The 26,802-nt window shown below is 42.4% G+C and overlaps 1 protein-coding gene across 3 annotated transcripts in view; it reads right to left on the bottom strand.

Moving 5' to 3' along the window:
* The window catches only part of UBR3 (ubiquitin protein ligase E3 component n-recognin 3), a 169,804-nt gene that overhangs the window by 131,906 nt on the left and 11,096 nt on the right, over positions 1-26,802 (bottom strand). For all 3 annotated transcript variants that reach the window (XM_040971695.1, XM_040971696.1, XM_040971697.1), the window contains exons 2-5: positions 12,810-12,949; positions 9,153-9,311; positions 7,344-7,487; positions 5,065-5,114 (exon numbers count right to left, since the gene is read on the bottom strand). In XM_040971695.1, coding sequence (XP_040827629.1) covers positions 5,065-5,114; positions 7,344-7,487; positions 9,153-9,311; positions 12,810-12,949 — 493 coding nt within the window. The remainder of the gene's footprint in view (positions 1-5,064; positions 5,115-7,343; positions 7,488-9,152; positions 9,312-12,809; positions 12,950-26,802) is intronic.

Here is a 26,802-nt window from a genome sequence, read left to right as displayed (position 1 = left end):
AGTTCCCAGATGGGGCCACAGGCCTAAGGCTTTGGCCATCCTCTGCTGCTTTCCCAGGTACATTAGCACGGAGTTAGATGGGAAATGGAGCAGCCAGGACTCAAACCAGCATCCACACACTGCCAATGCATGCAGTTTAACCTACTATGTCATGCACCGGCCCCAAATGTTTTCTTTTTTCCTTTTTTCTATCTTTTCATTTTCCATAAGGGACATTCATATTGCCATATTTTCATTGGGCAAAGCATTTCAAATGACTTCAATGCTTTGTGCCTTAAAGTCACAGAGGTCACTGACCACAAAAGAACATGCTCATGGCAATGGCCTCTGTGGGTATAACCTGTTCCTGAAAAATGTTACCTGTATCTGAACAGTCCTACTCCCTCTGAAAAACTCTAATGAGACCCACTTACATATAATCCTGGAGATAATTTTCCTTTAAATTGTATCAATAACTGATGGTTGTAAATAAAAGAAAAAATTTTAATTAAAACAATGTGTCTATTTTCTTATTGGTGATACACAACACAAACTCCATTTTCTACTCTATTTCATAAGAGCTACACACACCAAAAAAAAAAAAAAAAAAAGAGTGGCTGAGTGCAGAATGTCATGTGTATAAATAGCACTGCTGAGCACATGGTGTTCTGACACTCTAGGGACAGCAGGGACAAATATCTGAGCAACCTGTATGAGTAAAAGTAAGCAGACCATGATGCATATGCTCATTCGTATAAAACTCTGCAAACAGAAATGCTGCTGCTGTGGCAGTTTCAAATCTGTTTCCTCATTTCTAAAATGAAATAGCTGGCTTAGATGACATCTACAGTCTCTTCCAATTCAAAATTATAACTTAAAACATTTTGGTAACTATTATTTCTCTCTCCATGGCAGTAAAGATGTAGAATCTTCTTCTTATCCTACCTTCATTTGTATATAATTTGTTAAACATTAAGAATGAAATTGGGCCCAGCACAGCAGCCTAGTGGCTAAAGTCCTCTCCTTGCAAGCGCCAGAATCCCATATGAGTGCTGGTTCTAGACCCGGCACCCCTACTTCCCTTCCCTTTCAGCTCCATGCTTGTGACCTGACAAAGCTGACCGAGGACAGCTCAAGGAATTGGGACCAGACGCCTGCATAAGAGACTCAGAAGACGCTCCTGGCTCCTAGCTTCTGATCAGCTCAACTCCGGCCATTGTGGCCACATGGGGAGTGAATCAGCAGACAGAGAATTTTTCTGTCTCTCTTTTTCTCGTATATCTAACTTTCCAATAAAAATAAATCTTAAAAAAAAAAAGAATGAAATCATGAAATAATCCCTTTTACTTTTAAAAGGTAAGGAAGTAGAACTCTGATTCTTAATTTCTAAATTTAAAATATAAACATTAAAGTAAATTTGTAGCAACAGTGCAATATACATTTAAAAAGTCTGAAGAATTAAAAAAAAAAAAACAGAGTTGTAATCTACTGGATCACAACCCAAAACGCCAACACCCAGGTCTTAGCTGGGCTGGAATCAGGCAGGAAAGCAATGCAGATCTCACACATGGGCAGGAGGAACCTGGTTTCCTGAGCCCTCACCACTGCCTCCCAGGGTCTCTACTGGTAGGAAGCTAGAGTCAGGAACCGGACCTAGAAACCAAACCCACACACTCCCAAGTGAGACACAGTACCTTTACTAGGCTGAATTTCTACTCCTATGAATGAAATTCATGGCATAACATGACTAGCTGTTCAAAACATCAGTATCTGGATTCTCTACAATATTCTTTTCATTTGTTTTATCCATTCATTTATATTTAATCATTTTGAGTAATATATGAAAAATGCATTTAAAAGAATAAATATGTAAGTATATATGGGTGCAGAATGCCAAGAATTTGAGCCACGCTCCACTGCTTTCCTATGCCCTAAGCAGGGAGCTAGACCAGAAGTAGAGCAGCCAAGACTCAAACCGACATCCATATGGGATACTGGCTCTACAGGTGGAAGATTATGTTGCTATGCCACAGCACCAGCCCCAAGGTATAACTTCTGAGATTAGAAAAACAGGTGCATTTTAGATTCTCTTAATAAACTATTCTAGACCTAGCAAAATTCCTTAAAGCAATTTCATTATGTATACATGGATAAATTAGGGGAATGTTTTCCTAGAAGAAACCTCTATCTCCCTATTAAACTGTGAAAACAGAATCACAAAAAAGTAAAAACTAAGGCCAGCAATGTGGCACACTGGGTAAAGCTACTACCTACAATGCTGGCATCCTATTTATGTGCTGGTTCAAGTGACAGCTACTCCACTTCTCACACACACCTTCCCACTAATGGCCTGGGGAAGCAGCAAAAAGATGGCCCTTCGCTAGGGCCCCTACCAACCACATGGGGAGACCTGGAAGAAGCTCCTGGCTTCAGATTGGTTCAACCCTAGCTATTCCTAGCCTTTCTCTGCATCTCTCCCTTAACTCTGTCTTTCAAACAAACAGAGACATGCTGAAAGCGGGAAAGGAAGGAAAGAAGGGAAGGGGAGGGGAGATTGGGGTGAGTAGGATAGAAGAAGGAAGGGGAGGGGAGGGAAGAGAACTGATGAGTAGAATCTAAAAAGTTGTCCAGCAACAGAAACAAGAACCTGGATTATAACCCTAATCCGTGGTATTTCAGTGACTCAATAAAAAAAAATCTAAAATATCTATTGGTTTGAAAAAATAAGCAAATGCCCATATCCCACAAGGGAGTGCTACTTTGAGTCCCAGCTGCTCCACTTCTAATCTAGCTGCCTGCTGATGGCCTGGGAAAGCCACAGATGACAGCTCAAGTCCTTGAGTCGCTACCACCCACATGGGAAAACTGCACAGTGTTTCAGGCTTGTGACATGAGTCTGGCACTACCCCAGCTCTTGCAGGCATTTGGAAAATAAACCAAAGACTGATGATCCTGTTTCCTGCTTTTCTGCCTGTCATTCCACCATTCAAATAAATAAATCTTTAAAATAAAAAAAAAAAACGGTGGAGATCTTGGCCCTAAGTCTTGCGCCATGCAGGAGGCCCCTACTGCACAGACTGTGGTCCTCTCAGTTCCACTCAATCCCACTGGACATTCAGAATGAAGCTGGTGGTGAGTATGGCGAGTCGGTGCACCTGCGTTGGCAGGTGCTTCTCAACACAGGTCTTTCACCCAGGCCAGGCATCCAGACAAGAGTGCTCTCACCACACCCACGAATGGTCATGGCCCCAGCATGGCTAATGCTGGTTGCTCTCTCCATCACTACTGGCTATGGTGTTTCTCCTGTACCAAGTTTGCACCACAGTCCTCACTGTGCCCTATAGCACTGTCAGGACATGGGCTAGGTGACAGCCAGGAGCCCTCAGTGCCACCACTGCTTCTGGGGGTTTTCTGTGCATAGTCAAAAGCTCACCCAGCCAGAGGGATTCTTTGTACACAAGGTCTAGTACGCCTCCCCTGGGCCAAAAATAATGCAGTTTTTCTTCCTGTTCATTAGACAGATATTCCATTGCAGGTTCATTCCTCAAATGCCTGCAACAGCAAAGCATGCTCCAGCCAAAGCGAGGAGTCAGGAACTCAATTCCATTGGCAGGGATCTGACCACTTGGGCAGCAGTGCTGCCTCCCAGTATATACCAGCAGGAAGATGGATCAGCAGCACAGCAGCCAGGACTTGAGACAACACACAGCTTGCAAGTATCTCAGATAGTGGCTTGATCCCCTGCACCAAGATGCCCACCCTGAGCCAGGCTTGGGACAGTAGTGTTTTTCAGTGTTGTGTGAACTGGCATTGGGGAGCATGCATTTTGGGTACAAGGCCATTTTTCTCCCTGTCCCTGTGCAGTTCCCACGGAGCCATTCCATGGATGAGACCTGTGATTCCCAGGCGGACTCTCTGGCCCAGGTGCCTCTTCCCATCAGCCCCTGCTCTCACTATTAACAGCATCCCAAGAAATCCAACTACTCAGCTGGCCGCTCTGGAACCGGAGAGCCCATGAAGAGGGCTTTTCATCCTCAGGGGCCATGGCACCTCAGTGAGCTGCCCCTTGCCAAGGACCCATGGGACATGGTCATGTGGACTAAGTGCAGGCCTGGCTGGATGCTTCACAAGCGCAGGTCCCATGACATATTACCCTATAGGCCAGCGAGAGGCACTTGGTCTTCCCCAGGGGTTCCCAGTGTTCAGAAGGGTGCCCACAATAACCTCACATCCTCCTCGTGATCCTGGCCAAAACCTTATCCTTTGCTCTCACCTCCTGCTCTTAGCTGCTCCCTGTCGTTCAGCACAGTGAGTGACAAGTGGGTTATGGGGTCAGGTGATTGATGAATCTAAGTTAATCATTTATCACTAAAGCTTAATATCAGCTCAGGGGGCGAGAGGTAGGGGGCAGAGGATAGCAGCAGGGAAATAAGGACAGGTCATAACTCAAATTCCTCTGATGGCTGGCAGGTGACAGAACCACATGTACCAGGACCTTCCAGCCCCAGGAGCTAATCAGTCACCTCTTAAGCTTCACACATCCTTCCACTCATCCTATGCACCCGAAACAGACACAGCTCTCCTCAGAATCCTGACAGCCGGCAGACACAGGTGAGAGCAGAGATAAGACCGGGAGCCCAGCCCTGCTCCAGGTATGTGGGCATCAATAGCATCACCTTAGCCTGCAACTTAGTAACCAGCCTCTCCCTTCCTGTTTCCCTAATAAACAGCATAATACCCATTCTTAGCAGAGCTGGGATCCTCCCGCCTCTGCCTCCCTTTGAGTGCCTTTCTGGAAGTGGAGTTGTTGGGACCAGGGGTACAATGGCAACAAGCCTGGCTGGTGGCAGAAAGCAATGCCCCCACCCCCACTCCACCCACCCGCTACACACACATGCTCACTCACATGGGAGTTACTGATGTATGTGTCACTAAGTGGCTATGATTTGGCTATCCAAAAGTCACTCATTCTGGGCTTCCCTGTCCTTATCTATAGAATAAGGAACTTAAACAAAATAAAATTCAAATATCTGTACAATGTTAGAACCTTCAAATTCTAAAAATGTTTTGACCTTTAAATTTTACCTCATCTGAAGAATCTACTTGTCCCAACGGTCCTGTTGCACCTGCAAAACCTTTGGAGGGAAGGAAAAAAATTATCCTTTACAGTTGTTACATAGTGCTTCACTTTAAAGTTACCATGAACACAAATAAAAAAGGTTAAGTTTTATGGTGTTAAGACACCTCATCGTTATAACTACCTTAACAAAATTCAACATTTATCTTCAACAAAATTCTATCTAATGGCTTTATTTTAACAGAAAAATCACCAGTGAAAAATCCATAAATATTAAAGCAAGTGCTGTGACTCAGCAATTTACTGCTTAGAAAGCTGGCATTCCATATAAGAGTGCCAGTATAAAGACCCTGCTTGTCCACTTCCCATGAAGTGTTATGCTAATGTATCCTGGAAGGTAGTAAACCATGGCCCAAGTACTTGGGTCCCTGCCACACACAGAGGGAACCCAGGTGGAGCTGCAGGTTCCTGGCTACTGCAGGAATGTGGGGACTGAACCAGCAGATGCAATTTCTCTCTCTCTCTCTCTCTAAGTAGATGAAAATAAACAGTTTAAAAAAAGAATTGCAAGTCAGGCCGATGTGGTAGCGGAACAGGCTAATCCTCTGCACTGGCATCCCATATAGGCGCCATCTAAACAGTTCATGTCCTGGCTGCTCCAGTTCTGATCCAGCTCTCTGTTTATGGCCAGCAAAAGCAAAGCATAGTCCAAGTCCTTGGGACCCTGCATCTACCTGGGATACTCAAAAGTCGTCCCTGGCTCCTGCTTCAAATTGACTAAGTTCTAGCCATTGCAACCATTTGGGGAGTGAACCAACAGATGAAAGGCCTTCTCTTAATCTCTCTTTTTCTCAGTAAATATGCCTTTCAAACAAAAATATATAAATCCTTAAAGAAAGATAATTTCAGGGGCCAGCACCGTGATAAAAGTGGGTAAAGCCGTCATCTGTGATGTTAGCATCTCCCAATGACGCTGGTTCAAGACCTGCTCATTCCACTTCTAATCTACCTGTCTGCTAATGCACCTGGAAAACAACAGAAGAAAGCCCCGGTGCTTTGGCCTCTGCCCCATGTAGGAGGCCCAGAAGAAGCTCTAGACTACTGTTTGCACCTGAGCCAGCCCCCACTGGCCAGTCATTTGGGGAGTGGACCATACATGGAAGATCTCTCTCTCTCTCTCCTCCTCCCTACCTCACACCTTCCCTCTGTCTTTCATCCTCTCTGTAACTCTGCTTTTCACATAAATAAACAGATCTTTCAAAACAGAAAAAAATGAATCACAAATGCTACATTAGAAAGTGTGTTCTCGGGCTGGGCACCATGGCCTAGCGGCTAAAGTCCTCTCCTTTAATGCACTGGGATTCCATATGGGCACCAATTCTAATCCCAGTGGCCGCACTTCCCATCCAGCTCCCTGCTTGTGGCCTGGGAAAGCAGTCGAGGATGGTCCAAAGCCTTGGGACCCTGCACCCATGTGGGAGACCTGGAGGAAGTTCCTGGTGTCTGGCTTTGGATTGGCGCAGCACCGGCTATTACAGCTGCTTAGGGAGTGAATCATCAGACAGAAGATATTTCTCTCTGCCTCTTCTCCTCTCTGTATATATCTGACTTTGCAATAAAAAATTAAAAAAAAAAAGTGTGCTCTCTCTGTTTAGTTTAAAATCATGCTTTACTAAAATTGTGAGTTAGTACAATTTTGGACTCTTTTCTAAGAAAAAAAAAATTCTTTTTTTTTGGAAAGATGGCCTTATAAAAACAAGGAAAAAAGAGAAAAAGACCTTCCATCCTCTGGTTTACTCCCAATATGGCCACAACAGCTGGAGCTGAGCTGATCCGAAGCCAGGAACCAGGAGCCAGGAGCTTCTTCTGGGTCGCCACACAGGTACAAAGCCCCAAGGCTTTGGGCCGTCCTCGACCACTTCCCCTGGCCACAAGCAGGGAGCTGGATGGGAAATGAAATAGGTAGGACACCAACCAGTGCCCATAAAGGATCCTTCTGCTGGCCAGCAGAGGATTAGTGAATTGAGCCATTGCGCTGAGCCTTGGGCTACTCTTGAATAGCAATTTCTATATTTCTCAAGAGTTAGAACCAAATTCTATTCTATTCTAACCAAATTCTATTTAAGGAAAATGTTATTCTCTTGTTCCGATATCTGTAATTTTCACCTCTAAATTTTTCCTAGTTTTAGTGCTTTTCTCACAAAGAATGACTTTACTGTAAAATAAATTTCCTCAAAAATGAGTGAAGCTTTGTTTCAGTACTGGAAAGAAAAATATTTAGACAAACCTTGAGCTGCCAGAGTGCTAGTACCAGCAGATGGCTCCTGCATGCCATACACGAGCTTGTCCTCCGGGTATGTGAGTCCAGAGCTCTTCAAAGCGATCAGATACTTCTCATGACTTTTCTTTGCACAAGCATTTTCTCCAAAACCTAATAGTCAGGAGAAATTTCAAGTCAAAAGAAAATATGCCATTCAAAATTTAAGTACAAGCATCTCATTAGTTAAAAACACATATATATGTGATTTTCCTAGTGGAAGAGGCATTCTAGAATGAAAATGAATAAACTCACTTGAAGTAATATTTTTATGCTAATACTTGGCACTAACAAGCTCAGAATGCACAATGTGTTTATGGCAATGGTGAAATATAAGAAGGTTAGCACTCAAATTATGTGAGAGACTTTTATCTGGATTGTAACCTCACCACATTACTACTCAACTCCTCTCATCCTCCAGCTAGACAGTTTCCTCTCAACTATCAGGCTTTAACTATCACTTCACTCAGTAAACTCCATCAATCCCTTACCAGTGAAATCCAGGCTCCATTTCCCTGCCCATTCCAGCATTCCACACAGCTTACAATTACACAATGTTTTTGTTTGAAAATGTTATTCATGTCAACTCACTCAACTTAGCCTATAAAGTTTATAAAAACCATGCTAGAAATACATTGTTTATTGACACCTTCCTCACCCCACACCATTGTCTGGCCCAGAGTCAAGAAGATAGTGGGTGCTTAGTACGTACTGAAGAAACAAATACATGAGACAGACAACCTCTAACAATGAGCGCTGTGTGCAACAAGTTAAGCCACAGCTTGGGGCACCTGAATCCCGTATCACAGTTCCACTTTGAGCCCCAGTTACTCTGCACTTCAGATCCAGTTTCCTCCAAGTACACCTGAAAGCAAATGACAGCCCTCCTACTTGGGCCCGGTCACCCACATGGGAGACCCAAACAGAGATCCAGGCTTCTGGCATCAGTCGGGCTCAGCCTTATCTTTCAGGCAATTGGGGAGGAAACAGATGGAAGAATTCTCTCTCATTCTCTCTTACCCTCTCTCCCTCCCGCTCTTTTTCTCCACCCTTCTGTTTAAAAAACAAAAAGAGAGAGAGAGACAATTTCTAAATATCCTAATGAATAATATACACAAAAATTTTACCTCTTAAAGAAACATGAAAAACTTTAATTTTCAAAACATATTGGTCATTAATCAATAATACCATATAAAATATTTATAATCAGATTTTAAAATAACTGACATATTATTATATATTTGAGCAAATTAAAGATTTCAAAACCATCTATCCACATAATACACCAAATATAAAAATGCTCTATAAGTCCATATTTTATAATTTACATACTATATTATTATTAAATACCAGGTCATACAACACAACAGTGCAGAATACCAATAATAAACACATAAAGTAGTGTCATAATTGCTTGAAGAAAAGAAAATTAGAGTATGACATGGCACACCAAAATATGGGAAAGCTAGCTTCTAGTTCCAACCCAACATAAATTATTCGTGAAATCTTAAACATATCATCTAATTTTCTAGGACTGTTTATCCATAAAATAAAGAGGTTCTTTGATTTCTAACTTTAGTATTCTATGACAAATATTCATGTTGCTTTTCAGTTCTAATATATTTAACTTCTTATATGTTATAAATTCTTTTTTTATTTATCACTAATGCAAATATTTATTGAGTTATTTCTCAAGCCCAAGTAATATAACTGAATAAAAACCTTTTTTTAATTTGTATAAGCAGTGTCATTTTAAGTTTCCTCTAACATGTTACTTACCAGAAGTCAGTTCTTTGTAGTTTTGCTGGTTTGTCAAAACCTGAGTAAGAACAGATCGCATTGCTCCACCCATTTTAGTTAGGTCTTCTAAAAAAGAAATCTGAGGTTCCAAAAGCTGAAGGACTTTGCTAAGATCTTTTTCTGATGGTACATCAGCAGCTAAAACAACAAAAACACATGTATGTATATTTGTCCACATAAATTCTCAAAGAATTACAGATAACTGTCCATAAAATACTTTAGTAAGAGTAACAATATTGGGCCCGGCAAGGTGGCCTAGTAGCTCAAGTCCTCGCCTTGCACGCACCAGGATCCCATATAGGCGCTGGTTCTAACCCCAGATCTTTCAAATATGCCAAGTATAACTGAAAGAAGTGGTAACAGACTTAGACAACAAATATATAGAATACTAAAAATGAAAAGAAAAAAAGATGTTTTAAACAAATGCAAGACTGGGGCTAGTGTTAATAACCTAATGGGTTGGGCCCAGCAGCATGGCCTAGCAGCTAAAGTCCTCGCCTTAAACGTGCTGGGATCCCATATGGGCACTGATTCTAATCCCAGCAGCTCCACTTCCCATCCAGCTCCCTGCCTGTGGCCTGGGAAAGCAGTCGAGGATGGCCCAAAGCCTTGGGACCCTGCACCCGTGTGGGGGACCTGGAGGAAGTTCCTGGCTCCTGGCTTTGGATCAGCGCAGCACTGACCATTATGGTCACTTGGGGAGTAAATTACTGGACAGAAGATCTTCCTCTCTGTCTCTCCTCCTCTACATATATCTGACTTGGCAATAAAATAAAATAAATAAATAAATAAAAAGAAACTGCAAAGCCACAGGATTTGCTTTTCTTTCTATTCACCTGAATTGGACAATAGCCTCTTTCTTGAATTTTAAACAGTGATATGGGGACTGATGTTGTGGCATAGGAAGTTCAGCTGCTGCAAGAAATGCCAGCAATCCAAGTCCTGGCTGCTTCACTTTCAATTCAGCTGCCTGCTAGTTCACGTGGCAAAGCAGTGACGGTGACCATATACCTGGAGACCCTACAACCCACATGAGAGAACCAGACAGAGTTCCTGGTTTCTGGGTGGGGGCTGATCCAGCCCTGTTACTGCAGCCATTCAGCAAATGGAAGTTAACCAGCAAACAGAAGATATCCCCCATTAGTGTTTTGAATAAATAAAATAAATCTCAATTTTCAATAAAAATGATATCTATACAAAGAAATGAGAGTTTGTTTCTTTTCACTGCCAAAACTTAATACTGAACCCAAGCAGCAATATAAAGTGAAAAATGTCATGAAACAATGTTCATTAAACTTGGCTTTAAACAAAATATATATATATATATTTTCCATTCTTTCGTTAATGTTTTCAGATAAGGGTAACAATTATTACACCTATGTATTTATGCTTTATGCTGTGTTTTACAACTGCTAAATTGTCACCAAAGGGGGAAAAATATATAATGAAAAACACACAATGATATTTGCTTAAATGGTAAGTATTAAGCAGCTCCTAATACATGTTTCTATTACTTTTGTAAAGTGGGACATTTACAAGATCAAATTCAACTAACTACATTATGAGACCAAGAAAGCAATTTCAATAAATCACTGGCCTGTTTCTTTCATTCCAAAGAGACAAAAGTTGGATCTAAACCAAAATAACGTTTTTCTCTATTTATTTAAATATAAATTCTGAAAGGAGTAGAACAAAGCACTGCATATTTTTGCTTAAAAAGCAAAAGAAATAAAAAGATACTATAAGTATTTACATAAACATAGTAAGATATTTCTAGAAATTAAAAAGATGCTATGGGGCCCGGCATAATGGCTTGGTGGCTAAATCCATGCCTTGCATGGCCGGGATCCCATATGTGAGCTAGCTTATATCCCAGCTGCTCCACTTCCCATCCAGCTCCCTGCTTGTGGCCTGGGAAAGCAGTCGAGGATGACCCAAAATCTTGGGACCCTGCACCTGCGTGGGAGACCTGAAAGAAGCTTCTGGCTGCAGATTAGATCAGCTCCAGTAACTGCAGCCATTTGGAAAATGAGCCAGCAGATGAAAGATCTTTTTGTCTCCCCTCTCTGTAAACCTACGTTTCCCATAAAAATAAAACCCTAAAAAAAAAAGTTATATAACACTTTTATAATTTAGGATAAAGATAGAAGATAAACATGTGTGAGAGCTAGGTGCTTTGGTTTAACTGAATAATCTTCCAACTCCAAGCATGAAAATCCCCTATAGATAGCAGTCTGTGATCCAGCTGCTGCACCACCCTTCCACTTCCCTGCTGGTGGCCTGGGAAAGCAATGGCAGATGGCCCAAAGCCTTGGGATCCTGCACCCAAATGGGAGACGAGGAGCAAGCTCCTGGCTTCTGGCAAAGAATTAACTCAGCTCTGGCCTTTGCAGTCATTTGGGGAGTGAGCCAGCAGATGGAGGATCTTTCTCTCTGCCTCTCCTCTTTGTAAATCTGCCTTTCCAAAAAAATTATTAAGTGTTAAAAATATATATATGTTCCATGGCTTAAAATTAGATACAAGATTATCTACAGTGTTTAATAACTTGGGAAATCACTAAAACTAATGCAAAACATGGTCTCCTACAAAATAAAAATGTAATTGCCATTAGAAACATAAAGACATCATAAAAAGCTTATAATGTCTCATACTACCTAAATGATATCCGCAATTTACATCATCTGATTATAAATTTTAGTGGATATCTAAATACATAAGTGTATTAGCCAAGACTGTGGCTAAATCTCAAGTTAAAACTATTGCAATTTGAACCTTTCTATTTTTTTTAAAGATTTGATTTATTTTTATTGGAAAGTCAGATATACAGAGAGGAAGATGTTCCATCTGCCAACTCACTCCCCAAGCAGCCTGAATGGCCAGAACTGCGCCGATCCAAACCTAGGAGCCTGGAGTCTCTTCCAGCTTTGGGCCGTCTTCATCTACTTTCCCAGGCCACAAGCACGGAGCTGGATGGGAAGCAGGACCACAGGGATTAGAACCAGCACCCAAAGGGGATCCCATGACCTGTGAAGCAAGGACTTTAGCCACTAAGCTACTGCACCAGGCTCCCCTCCCCGCTTTCTTTTTTTTTTTACTGTTATGCTTATATCTTACAAACTACCAATAATATGGAAGAGAGCAATCTGTCCCTATCATAAACCACTATATAAAATTTGCATACAGACAGGAAAATAAAAATATGTAGACCCAACCCAAAACAAGAAAGGAAAAGGAAGGGAAGATGAGAAGGAGGTGGGAGGCAGGCAGTCAGTCAAGCAGGAAGACTGGTAAGAGTAATCTGGCTTCTAAAACCTTAAGTCAAATCTGAACGTTTCCAGGACTTCTTAATTTTGATCTATCAACAAATGATTGTAAACAAAGTCACTTCAACCCCCAGAAAGTACCTCCCCATCTGCAAAAAGGCCAGTATGATCAGAAGCGTCTATGACCCCAGACATGCGCCACACCGTACCTTTCCAAGGCATCCATGTTTCATCTGCTATCATTCCCTGCATTTTACAGTCACCACTCTTTCAGAGGTAAGAAAAATATGCCATGTGCAAAAGTTCATCACTAATGCTGAAACTCTGAATCGGGAACATTACAATACTAACAAGGAAAAAAGGAAAACATACCTGGTTCATTATAGCCTTCCCGTAAGTACTGAATAAGACAAAAAATAAATCTTGGAAGTACAAACTCAGACATCATCAGTAAGTCTTTGGGGACACAGGGAATATTTGAACTTGATTTAATTTGATGCCTTTTGCAAAACCTGTAATATGAAAGAGAAAAAAAATTAACAATTACATCTAACCAGCCAAGATTACAAGAATTATCCCTGATTATAATATTTGTAACAAAAATAACCCAATGTCAAAAAAATAAACATGTTACTAATTTTTTTAACGATACCAAGTTAAAATATACATAGATTGAAATAGTATTTATGTCAAAAATGGCACTCAACAGTGTTTAGGATCTAGTAGAAATACAAAAAGAAAATCTTGTCAAAGAATTTACGTGTTTAATACAATCTTTGTTTTATCAATTCCACTCTTTATAAGTACAACTGATCATACCTAAAAAATTCATACTTTCTATTCCTTAACCATTTTTGTGATGCTGTTGTTATAAATAGGTAGATAACAAATATGGAGCTTACACTTAACTTTATACATCATTTCTAATCTTGTTTATAATAATTTCAAAGAATGACTACTATATTTGCCCAAAAATGAAGTAAACCACTAAATATGCACAACCTAAAAGAAAAGAAATAAATTATTTTGTGAGCAAATACAGTTACCTCATTAAGCATATAATATTCCTAGAAAAAAAAACTTAATAGAAAGAAAATAGAAATTGTAGTAAGAAAACAGCAAAAATCTAAAAGGGGGGGGAGGGCCTCTAAGTAAAAAGATAAATATTATTTTTTCAAGTGGCAATACCTCTAAAATTAATGTAACCAGAATAATAACACTGACATTAATTCTCATTGAAATTAATCACAAACGAATTCTGAAGTTTATATATTTTTTAAAGATTTATTTATTTTTATTAAAAGGTCAGGTATACACAGAGGAGGAGAGACAGAGAGGAAGATCTTCCGTCGAATGATTAACTTCCCAAGTGAGTGCAACGGCCGGTACTGCACCAATCCGAAGCCGGGAACCAGGAACTTTCTCCAGGTCTCCCACACGGGTGCAGGATCCCAAGGCTTTGGGCCATCCTCGACTGCTTTCTGAGGCCACAAGCAGGGAGCTGGATGGGAAGTGGAGCTGCTGGGATTAGAACCAGTGCCCATATGTGATCCCAGTACTTTCAAGGCGAGGACTTCAGTCGCTAGGCCACACCACCAGGCCCAAATTCTGAAGTTTAAATAAAAGTACATGTAGGTATGAAAATATTCGTAAAATTTTAAAAACAATTAATGAGAACACACTGAACCTTAAAAAATAATTTTAAACTATTTTGATTAAAATTCTGGTGATGTTCAGTTCATCTCTAGTTGTTGCAGCCATTTAGGGAGTGAAACTATATATAAGTCTCTTGCTTTTCCAATAAGAATAAATACATCTTTTTTTTAATCACTTCAAACACACACATTCCCTACTAGTGAGTATCAGCTATTCTACTTCCAATCCAGCTTCCTGCTAAAGTACCTGGGAGATGGAATAAGATGGTGTAAGCAATTGGATTCCTCCCACCACACCTAAAACCCAAGGGAGCTCCAGTATCCTGGCTTTACCTGTTGTGGCAAGTCAGAAAGAGAATCAGGGGGCCTGGCACCACGGTTCAGGGACTAAATCCTCATCTCGAAAGCACCAGAATCCCATATGGGCACAAGTTCATGTCCCAGATGCTCCACTTCCCATCCAGTTCCCTACCTGTAACCTGGGAAAGAAGTAGGGGATGGTCAAAAGCATTGGGACCGGGCCCAGCACCAGAGCCTAGTGGCTCAAGTCCTCGCCTTGCACATGCCAGGATCCCATAAGAGCGTCAGCTCTGGTCCCGACAGCTCCACTTCCCATCTAGCTCCCTGCTTGTGGCCTGGGAAAGCTGTGGAGAATGGCCCAAAGCCTTGGGACCCTGTACCTGGAAGAAGCTCCTGGCTCCTGTTTCCGGATTGGCACAGCTCCAGCCGCTCGGGGAGTGAATCAACAGATGGAAGATATTCCTACCTGTCTCTCCTCCTCTCTGTACATCTGACTTTTTAAAAAATAAATAAATCTTTAAAAAAAAAAAAAAAAGCCTTGGGATCCTGCACCCACATGGAAGGTCCAGAAGAGGCTCCTGGCTCCTGGCTTCAGATTGGCTCAAGTCTATCCATTGCAGGTTTTTGGGGAGTGAACTAGCACATGGAAAATCTTTCTGTCTCTCCTTTTCTCTATAAATCTGATCTGCCTTTCCAATGAAAAAAATAAATCTTTGGAGGCGAACAGAAGCAAATCAGGGTATGCGAGCTCTATGTGTATATCTTTTCTACTGTCTGTCCTTTAAATAATATTAAATGTCCGAAAACGTTTTTAAAATTCTGTATTAATGGGGTTAGGGAAGGGTGGAAGGGGAAATCACTGAGCCTAAGGAACTGCATCATGAATAATAAAGAATTTTTAAAAATCTGTATTAAGAGGATAACATCATGGACCAGAATTGAGGTAAAGAGAGAGAGAGAAGGAAATATCAACGATATTAATTGTAAGAAAAGATGTTCAACTTTATTCAACAGACATTCTAAAAAAAAACCGGTGCAGGGCCAGAGCGATAATGTAACAGTTTAAGTCCTCGCCTTGAGCGTGCCCAGGATCCCATATGGGCGCCAGTTCTAATCCCGGCAGCTCCACTTCCCATCCAGCTCCCTGCCTGTGGCCTGGGAAAGCAGTAAAGGACGGCCCAAAGCTTTGGGACCCTGCACCCACGTCGGAGACCTGGAGGAAGTTCCTGGCTCCTGGTTTCGGATGGGCTCAGCCCCAGCCATTGCAGCCATTTGGGGAGTGAACCATCAGACGGTGATCTTCCTCTCTTTCTCTCCTCCTCTCTCTTTATCTTTCCCTTTAAAAATAATCCTTTCTTTAGCATACGACATGTGCATGCATGTCTGTACTCTGTATCTTTAAGCACCTTTTTGTTCATGCTCTCCACTCTCCCATGACCATGAATTATGATAAAGAAGTTTATGTAAATTTTATAGTATGAAATAAACAAACAGATATTTAAAAGTTCTCACAAAAAAATAATAATCCTTTCCAATAAAAATAAATAAATCTTTAAAAAAAAACATTGGGGGAGAAAAGTAATAGCAGAAAATTTGTCAAGGTAACTTCTTATGATGCTATCTTTAAAAAGTACCCTCTCAGTCTACCACTTAGGCAATAGTCTCCACAATCACTGCTTTAAGTACTCGCTGCACCACTTCTGATCCAGTTCCTTGCTAATGTGCCTGGCAAAGCAGCAGAACACAGCCCAGTTGTTTGGCATCATACCACCTACACAGTGGATCAAACAGAGTTCCATGCTCTTGGCTTCAGCCTAGACTGGCTCCAACTGCTACAATCAGTAAGGGTGTAAACCAGCAGATGGATGTCTCTCTCTCCCTCTCTCTGTAACTCTCTCAAATAAGCTTTCTTTAAAAACAGAAAATGGAAAATAAAGAAAAATACCTTTTTTTTCAAAAAATAAACTAGAAAACCAGAAAAAAATATATGACCAACAGGTTTTTGACTTTAGGCAACAGACAGTGCTAGACAATCACCCTTAAGAAAAGAGAAACAAGGGCCTGGTGCCGTGGCCTAGCGGCTAAAGTCCTCGCTTTGAACGTGCCGGGACACATATGGGTGCCAGTTCTTTTTTTTTTTTTTTAATTTTTTGAAGGTTTATTTTTATTATTATTTTTTTTATTGGAAAGGCGGATATACAGAGAGGAGAAACAGAGAGGAAGATCTTCCGTCCAATGATTCACTCCCCAAGTGAGCACAACGGCCGATGCTATGCCGATCCGAAGCCAGGAGCCTCTTCCGGGTCTCCCACATGGGTGCAGGGTCCCAAAGCTTTGGGCTGTCCTCGACTGCTTTCCCAGGCCACAAGCAGGGAGCTGGAAGGGAAGCGGGGCTGCTGGGATTAGAACTGGCGCCCATATGGGATCCTGGGCGTGCAAGGCGAGGACCTTAACCACTTGCGCCACCGCGCCGGGCCCATGGGTGCCAGTTCTAATCCCAGCAGCTCCACTTCCCATCCAGCTCCCTGCCTGTGGCCTGGGAAAGCAGTCGAGGACGGCCCAAAGCTTTGGAACCCTGCACCCATGTGAGATACTGAGAAGTTCCTGGATCCGGGCTTCGGATCAGCATAGCATCGGCCGTTGTGCTCACTTGGGGAGTGAATCATTCGATGGAAGATCTTCCTCTCTGTCTCTCTTCCTCTCTGTATATCTGACTTTCCAATAAATAAATCTTTAAAAGAAAGAAAGAAAAGGGAAACAAGGTGCCAGCACCGTGGTGTCGCATGAGGGCAACATGACAACCCAGACAATAGAAAATGGCAACAATAAGACTAGGTCTTCTGAAGCATTTCTGGGACATGTCCATAACCTGACTTTTGCCATAACCTGAAATTCTTAGAAAGTCCTGAAAAGGAATTGAGAGTGCTTATTTCAAGATAGTTTCTCATTCCAAGAGAAGATCTTGCTTTTCTTTTAAAGCTCAGGCACTAAGCTGATTTCCCCAAATTGGTTTTTGTACACAAAATGGAAGTACCAGTTGGCCTGTTTCTGTTTCAACTACTAGGTGGGATGAAGCTCTTATTAAGTGGATAGTTTAAAGTGCATGATGCTTAAACTGGACATCTGTGCTCCATGTCATTACACTTGATTGGATAATTTGTACTGGGCACTGATGCAAGCTTGGTTACCATGTACCAGTGCTCTCTTAGTTGACTAGATGAGATCATTGCTTAAAAACCCCTGAGCACAAAAAAACAAACAAAAACAAACAAAAAAACCTGAGCACAGTTGATCAGAGCTGCTCCCCTCTTCCATATGTAATGGAATGAACAGTCCACCAATACGAACCAGCCCGTAAATAAAGACTCCTGAGCTTCCTGCAGTCTGCCCTCAACTCATTTCTGGGATAGATATGGTCAACTTGCAACAGGCGCTATTAAGTATCCCAGCTGCTCCATTTCTGATTCAGCTCTCTGCTTATGGACCAGGAAAGCAGCAGAGGATGGCCCAAAACCTTGGAATCCTGTACCCACATGGAAGAACCAATTCTTCTGTTTTCCCAGTTTCAATTCAGCTCAACTCTGACCACTGTGGTCATTGAGGCAGTGAAGCAGCAAATGAAAGACCAACTAACTCAGTAGATGGAAGACTTTCTCCCTCTGTCTCTCCTTTTTGCGTAAAATTTATTTAATTCTAGTGATGTGTACTTTCTAGGAAACAGCATAGACAGCAAATGCTCAAAGATAGTACTGTGGCCTCAATGAACTGGAAAAAGACAGGAATTTAGGGATGCTTAGGAAGGTAGAATTTAAGAGACAAAGAAATATCCTATAGTCTTTGGAGAAGAGGAATTTGGGCTTTTCTGAGTGGAAACACTCAAAACCAGGGTGAAATAGCCACACAGAAATAGAAGAATGGCAAAATGACACAGGGCTAGAAACAGTTCATGTTCCCAAAAGCCAAAATGATATAATAAGTGGAAATAACATGCAAATTCTGAAGCTTTCTGCATTAATAGTACAAACTAGCTCAAGACTTTAGTTACTCTGAACCCACACTAACAGAGCTTGAATACAAGCTCTGAATCCAAGTAGCTGAACTGCATTCCAAACTAAAATCCAACACTATCTGAGGCATGCAATTTAGTCTGCAACCAACAACAAAAAAATACAGAAATTCCAATATATAATCAAAATGTTCCTTGTATGCAACCAAACCAGGGAAACATAATCCAAAACCAAAAGAAAAGAAAATAAATCAATAGAGTATGCTCAAACCAACAGAGAAAATAGGATTAACATATATTTCTCATATGTTTTAAAAAGATAAAGGACAAAAATAAGAACATTGTAAGTGGACAGCATTTAAGGGTACACTAAATTAAGCTACTATTTGCAATACCTGCCTCCCATATGAAAGTTCATATTTGAGTCCCAAGTACTCTGCTTCCAGTCTAGCTCCCTGCTAAGGAACTTGGAGGGTAGTAGAAAACGGTCCAAGTATTGTCACCAACAAGGGATATAGGGACTACGGTCCAGGTACCTGCATTAGGCCTGACTCAGATCTGCCTAATGGGGTCATTGAAGGAGTGAACAACAACAACAAAACAGAGTATCTCTCAGTCTCTCCTTCCCTCTGTAATTCTGCCTTTCAAACAAATAAATCTGTAGTTTTTTTGATTTATTTATTTGCTTATTTATTTATTTTTATTGGAAAGGCAGATTTACAATGAAAAGGATAGAAAAATCTTCCATCTGCTGATTCACTCCCCAAGCAGATGCATTGGTCAGAGCTGAGACAATTTGAAGTACGGAGCCAGAATCTTCTTCCAAGTCACCTAGGCAGGTGCAGGGTCCCAAGGCTTTAGGTCATCCTCCACTGCTTTCCCAAGCCACAAACAGGAGCAGAATGGGAAGTGGAGCAGCTGGGACAAGAACCACACCCATCTGGGATCCTAGCACTTACAAGGTAAGGATTTAGCCATTGGGCCATTATACCAGGCCCAAACAAATAAATTATAAACAATAATAAGAACCAACACTGTAGCATACCAAATAAAGCATTCAGGTTCAGCAACAGCATGCCACATGGGTACCAATTGTTCCCCTTCCAACCCAGATCCCTGCAAGTGGCCTGCAAAAGCAGTAGAAGATAGATCAAATCCTCAGGTCCCTGTATCCATGTGGGAGGCCAGGAAGAAGCTCCTAGTTTCTGGCTCCAGGCTCAGGACCTGCCCTGCTCCAACCACTACAGTCATCTGGATAGTAAATCAGCAAAAGGAAGATCTCTTTCTCTCCCCATCTGTCTCTGAAACACCGCCTTTCAAGTAAGTAAATAAATATTTTTTTTAAATAATAAAAAGAAAGCACTAAAAAAAAAGCCTATATTAAGGTGAACATTTGGCCCAGCACGCTTGGGACCAAGCTCCAGGACCAGACTCTACCTTCTTATTAATGTAGACCCTGAGGCACAGCAGTGATGGCTCAAATAACTGGGTTCCTGACACCCACATGAAAGACCTAGACTGCGTGCCCAGCTCCCCTGGCTTCAACCATCACACTTGCCCAGGCCACTGCAGACATCTGAGAAACGAACTAGTACTTGACAACTTTATCTCTCAGTCACTGTCTCAGCCTTATTCTCTCTCCATCTTTCTGACTCTCAATGGGAAAGGCATTTATATGAACTTCTTTTGGGAAAGGCAGATAGATTTACAGAGAGAAGCCGAGATATCTTCCATCCACTGATTCACACACCCAAATGCCTGCAAAGGCTGGAGCTAAGCTGATCCCAAGTCAGGAGCCAGAAGCTGCTTCTGGGTCTCCCACATGGGAGAAGGAAGCAGGCTGGAGGCAGCTGTAGGGAACTGAAGAGCAGAGTGTCACTCCCCTGCTCCATGTAAGATATGTGCAGCTTAACTCACGGTGCCACAACACAGGCCCCAGTTGTTTCTATAACCTCACAAGATTGCCCATGCTGGAACAACCCAGCCAAGTCCTTTTGGAATTCCTGTCTCACAGAAATTATAAGACAATAAATTCACATTATTTTAATGCTAAGTTTGGTATGATTTGTTTTGCACTAACTAATAACTACTAAAAATATTATAAACCAACTAGACCTAAGAAACAAGAGAAGACTAAGTACTCTAACAATTGGATATTTATTCTATTGTTCATAAAATGTCTCAAATTTAACATTATACTAAGTATGCTCTAGAGACACAATGAAAATAAGCTCTAACTTAATTATAGCTATTAGTTACACAGTAATAGTGAACTACTAAAAACATTGTCAAGCAACAAGACCTAACAGACAATAGAACATTATATGCTGTAATACCTGGTCATTCAATCTATAGTTCCTAAAATATCTCAAACTCAACATTATACAAAATATGATCGCAGAACACAATATCAATAACACACAGCTCTAAAAAAAAAAAAAAAAAAAAAAAACTACCAAAATCTGGAAGTCAACTAATACCTCTAAACAATATACTAGGAGCCTGGTGGTGAACCCTAGTGAATAGTGTCCTTGCCTTGCACATGCGGGGATCCCATATGGGTGCCAGTTTGTGTCCCAGTAGCCCCACTTCCCATCCAGCTCCCTGCTTGTGCCCTGGGAAAGCAGTCGAGGACGGCCCAAAGCCTTGGGAGCCTGTACTTGCACAGGAAACCCAGAGAAAGCTCCTGAGTCCTGGCTTTGATCAGCTCAGCTCTGGCCGTAGCAGCCACCTGAGGTGTGAACCAGCAGACAGAAAGTTTTTCTGTCTTATCTCCTTTTCTCTGTAAATCTTCCTTTCTAATAAAAAATAAACTGATTTTTCAAAATTCATGCTATGTTGCCCTTCTAATTAGATGGCAATGATTTAAGGAAAAGCAAAAATAATCTTGGCCTGAAAATCTGTTACATATGCCATATTAACGCCAGCATTAAGGCTGAACCTCTCCAAACTCTTCCTAATCTCAACACATAATCCACTAATATCCCCTGTAAATATTCTCTGTTCTTTAAAAAATGGTACCCTTTATACATTATCTTAAATGTATTTTAGACTAGTTAATTTAAGATGATTTAAAATACCTATCAATTTCTATTTCCTAAACTGAATGATGCACGTGAATGTTCACTTCAATAAAATTTGTTATACCGTACACATAAACATATATGTATATATATACACACACACTACCTCTTCTTTATACATAAATTTGGTAACATAAAAGGCAACTTAAGAGTTGATAAAACAGGGAGTGGTGTGGTAGCCTAGCAGCTCAAGTCCTTGCCTTGCACACACAGGAATAGCATATGGTGGCCGATTCTAATCCCGGCGGCCCCAATTTCCATCCAGCTCCCAGCTTGTGGCCTGGGAAAACAATTGAGGATGGCCCAAGAGGTCTTGGAACCCTGCACCCATGTGCAAGACCCAGAAGGGACTCCTGGCTTTGGATTGGCTCTGCTCCAACCACTGCAGCCACTTGGGGAATGAATCAACAGATGAAAGATCTTCCTTTCTGTCTCTCCTCCTCTTCATCACAGTTTGTAATAAACTCTGATTCATAACAGATAAACAGATAAACAAGTCACTGTTAGAGCAAAGTTCTCAAAACTGATCTGTACCTGTCAAGCTCTTCTCCAGGAAAGTTCCTCACTGCCAGGAATAACAGTATCATTTGATCTAGCACTCCCAAGTAACTCCTCCCTACAAACTTTGAAAATGCAATTCAAATGGTTAAGTGATTATTACTTATTTGTTTAAACTATTGTGCAATTAAAGATAGGAAGTAGTTGGGGCTGACCTTGTGGCAGTAGATTAAGCTGCCACTTGTAACCCCAGTATCCCAATACCATAGTGCCATTTTAACGCCCTGCAAGGGACACTAACGGGCCGGCTATGTGCTAATGCACCCTGGAAGGCAGTACCAGATGGCCCACGTACTCGTGCCCTTGCCACCCATAAAGCAAGGAATTCCAAACCACTCCAACAAACATGGAATTCCAAACTCCTAGTTTTGGCCTCATCACTGAGACTTTGTAAGGAATGAATCACAGGATGGAAGCTCTATTTCTGCCTCTCCCGGTCTCTGTGACATTTTGTCTTGCAAATAAATAAATCTTGGGCCCAGCGAGATGGCGCAGTGGTTAAGGTCCTCGCATTGCACATCCAGGATCCCATAAGGGGACCGGTTCTAATCCCAGCAGCACCACTCTGCTTGTGGCCTGGGAAAGCAGTTGAGGATGGCCCAAGGCTTTGGGACCCTGCACCCGCGTGGGAGACCCGGAAAGAAGCTCCTGGCTTTGGATCGGCACAGCATCAGCTGTTGTGCTCACTTGGGGAGTGAATCATCAGACGAAGATCTTCCTCTCTGTCTCTCCTTTCTGTATATCCGCCTTTCCAATAAAAATAAAATAAATCTTTAAAAAAAAAAACACACACACACAAATAAATAAATCTTTTGGGGTCCGTACCATGACATAGCATGTTAAGATCCTGCCCAAGCTGCTAGCATCCCGTTTGCACACCAATTCAAGTCCCAACTACTCTACTTCCCTTCCAGTTCCCTGTTTGTGGCCTGGGAAAGCAGGCCTTGGAACCCGCCACCTGGGCAAGAGACCCAGAAGTCGCTGGCTCCTGGCTTCAGACTGATTTAGCTCCAGCCATTGCAACCATTTTGGGCGTGAACCAGGGAAGAACTTTCTGTCTCCGTCTCTCTCTTTCCAATAAAAACAAAAAATCTTACAAAAACAAACAAAGAGTCCAAAAAGAAGTTATAAAAGAGGGGAAAAGTTAACAAAAATTCAAGGGATAAATACAAATAACGACAACAAATTTGAATAATACTATAATAATCACTCTAAATGTAATTTGTCTAAGTACCACTGTGGTAGATTTTTATAGACAGAAAAGGTCCAAAAACATAAAATGATGAGTATAAAAAATATTAAATTTTAAAAACATATAAGCAGTTTAAAAGAAACAGAATCTTAATAATTACAAACCAGGGGGCTGGCCCTGCAGGGCAACGAGTTAAACTGCCAAATGCAATCCCAGCATCCCATATTGGAGCCCTGGCTCGAGTAAGCAGCTACTCTGCTTCCAATTCAGCTAACTTTTAATATGTCTGGGAAAGCAATGGGTAACAGCATAACCTGGGCCCTGGCACCCATGCAGGAGACATGAAAGAAGTTCTTGGTTCTGGCTTCCACATGACTCAGCCCTGGCCATTGCAGTGATCTATAGAGTAAACTAGCACGTGAAGGAACTCTCAACCTGTTTCTTCTCCACTCTCTGCCCCTCAAAAAAGATATTTAGGAAATATATGTATATTTATATAGGTATATAAACAATCTTTTTGAAAATCTCTTTTAAGGGCCCAGAGCCGTGGCCTAGCAGCTAAAGTCCTCACCTTCATTTTTTTTTTTTAAAGATTTTTCCATTTTATTGGAAAGTAAGATTTACAGAGAGAAGGAGAGGCAGAGAGAAAGATCTTTCATCCGCTGGTTCATTCCCCTAGTAGACACAATGGCTGAAGCCAGGAACCAAGCTTCTTTCAGTTCTCCCACATGAGTACAGGGTGCCAAGTCTTTGAGCTATCCTCAGGTGCCTTCCCAGTTCACAAATATGGAGTCAAGTGGTTTTGATAGTTCACCAGCTATGAATTGCTGCCAGTCTCGCCACTCCAGGCACGATGAGGTCATTGAAGAATCCACTGATTGACACAGTCCAACATAGAGTCTCCATTTGCCCAGTATTTCGCTGCCAACATATAGCTGAGGTGATTGATTGACTTTTCCTGTCTTCTGTCTTTTCTTGGTTAGGATTCTGAGTCTACCCTTTTGATTGGGGGGGAGATCCCCAAAGAAACTCTGAGGTGTTACCAGACCAGATTCCTATATGTACTAGCAAGCACAGGGCCCGGCACAGTCCATCACCCCGGTCAGCTGGTGATTGCAACTTCTGGGTTGGTTCTGTTTTCACTCCCGACTTCCACTGGAACCAATGGGTGTTGCAGTCCAGCCTGGTTCTGCCCATCACATACTCAGCCATCACACAAACCAGTGGGAGCTGCAGCCCAGTCAGAGCGTCCCATAGTAACCCCCACCAGGCCCGCCCCTACCCTGGTTTGCCAGTATGTGTCACAGAGTAGTCCAGTCTGTCCCATATCCCCATTTGGCTTTCATACATGTCAATGGGTATTGAAGCTTAGTTCCATCTAACCAGCTCCACTATCCAGCCCTCACGGATGTTGTTGAGTGCCTCTCTGCCTAGCCATCCCAGCCCCTGTCCCAGTTTTCATGCTCTCTCGTGGGAGTGGTAGCCCAAGAGGAAGGAGCCCACTATTTCCCTCCCAGGTCTCTCTCACTCTCAGTTCATGTACTCTCCAGGTGGCTCTGTGGTTTGACTTGACAGAATTAGCCCCCAGTGCCAGCTTCTGCTGCAGCTAAGCCCAAACAACCCTCACCCACTCTAACTTATGCCTGCACCAGTAGGAATAATCAGTCCATTCTGGCTTTTCCCTGATCTGTTCCACTTGAGGCCCACAGGTGTTGTAGTCCTGCCTAGTTTGGTCTGTCCCCATCACAGCTCATGCTCTCCAGTGGGAGTAGCTATCCAGCCAGGGGAACTCCCATATTCCTGCTTCCAGCTCTGCCCCCTCCTTTCCTGGCTCTCACATGTGCTGGTTGGGTGCCTTGGTCACATCCGGTACAGCAACCTCACCTTGAGGAGCTAAGAAGATGCCTAGCTGTGCTAGAATTCCTACTGGTAAGCACAACAGCCAGAATCGGGGCATTGCCCTGGGCTGAAGGTGAATGCAATCTTCCTCAGGATGGGTGTGGACTGGACCTGGCGAGTGACAAGGCTATATGCCAGCACTCACTGGTACTTGTGAGAGTCATGGTGTGCGCAGGACAGGTTGGGCTAGACCTTGGTTCCCACTGAACAACATGAGAGCTGTGTCTGGGCATGAACCAGGTATACTGGGCTGCAACACCAAACAGTAAGAAACAGAAAGGGTATGGACTGATTGGGCAAGGACATCCATCATTCCTGCTAGACAAGAAAATCTCAGGACACAAACAGGAAGTTGATGTAAGACACAGCTAGCACTATGGATGAACAGAGGGAAAAAATGCTCAATAAATGGTGCTCAAACAATTATATCTTCGGGCCTGGCAGCGTGGCCTGGTGGCTAAAGTTCTCACCTTGAACGCCCCGGGATCCCATACGGGAGCAGCCCCACTTCCCATCCAGCTCCCTGCTTGTGGCCTGGGAAAGCAATTGAGGATGGCCCAAAACTTTGGGACCCTGCACCTGTGCAGGGGACCTAGAAGAGGTTCCTGGTTCTTGGCTTCAGATTGGTGCAGTACCGACCGTTGCGCTCACTTGGGGAGTGAATCATCGGATGGAAGATCTTCCTCTCTGTCTCTCCTCCTCTCTATACATCTGACTTTGTAACGAAAATAAAATAAATCTTTTAAAAATAACAATTATATTTTCATAATGAAGAAAATAAGTTAGGTTTCAATTTCATGGCATATTCAAAAATAAAAGTTAAATACCTAATGTTTTGAAATGCAAAATCTTAATCTTTTTTTTTTTTTTAAAAGATTTATTTTTATTATTTTTTCATTGGAAAGGCGGATATACAGAGAGGAGAGACAGAGAGGAAGATCTTCCATCCGATGATTCACTCCCCAAGTGAGCGCAACGGGCCGATACTACGCCGATCCGAAGCCAGGAGCCTCTTCCGGGTCTCCCACGCGGGTGCAGGTTCCCAAAGCTTTGGGGCCGTCCTCGACTGCTTTCCCAGGCCACAAGCAGGGAGCTAGAAGGGAAGCGGGGCTGCCGGGATTAGAACCGGCGCCCATATGGGATCCCGGGCGTGCAAGGCGAGGACCTTTAACCACTTGCGCCACCGCGCCGGGCCCCAATCTTAATCTTTTAAAGTAAGTATTTTTAAAACCAATGTGAACGTTCCTTCAAAAAGACACAACTACACAAATTATAAAGAAACGCTATGTTTTTTTTAATTTAAAATCTTTATCATGGGCCCAGCGCCATGGTCTAGAGGCTGAAGTCCTCACCTTGAACGCGCCAGGATCCCATATGGGCACCGGTTCTAATCCTGGCTGCCCTGCTTCCCATCCAGCTCCCTGCTTGTGGTCTAGGAAAGCAGTGGAGGACGGCCCAAAGCCTTGGGACCCTGCACCTGCATGGGAGACCTAGAAAGAGCTCCTGGCTCCTGGCTTCAGACTAGCTCAGCACCAGTTGTTGTGCTCACTTGGGGAGTGAATCATCGGACAGAAGATCTTCCTCTCTGTCACTTCTCCTCCTCTCTGTATATCCGTCTTTCCAATAAAAATAAATAAATCTTAAAAAAAAATCTTTAATAACACAATCTGCT

The sequence above is a fragment of the Ochotona curzoniae genome, unplaced genomic scaffold (genome assembly GCF_017591425.1).
Source record: "Ochotona curzoniae isolate NIBS_2020 unplaced genomic scaffold, NIBS_Ocur_1.0 contig_2210, whole genome shotgun sequence".
Lineage (NCBI taxonomy): Eukaryota > Metazoa > Chordata > Mammalia > Lagomorpha > Ochotonidae > Ochotona > Ochotona curzoniae.
This window is presented reverse-complemented; position numbering and strand designations above follow the sequence as displayed.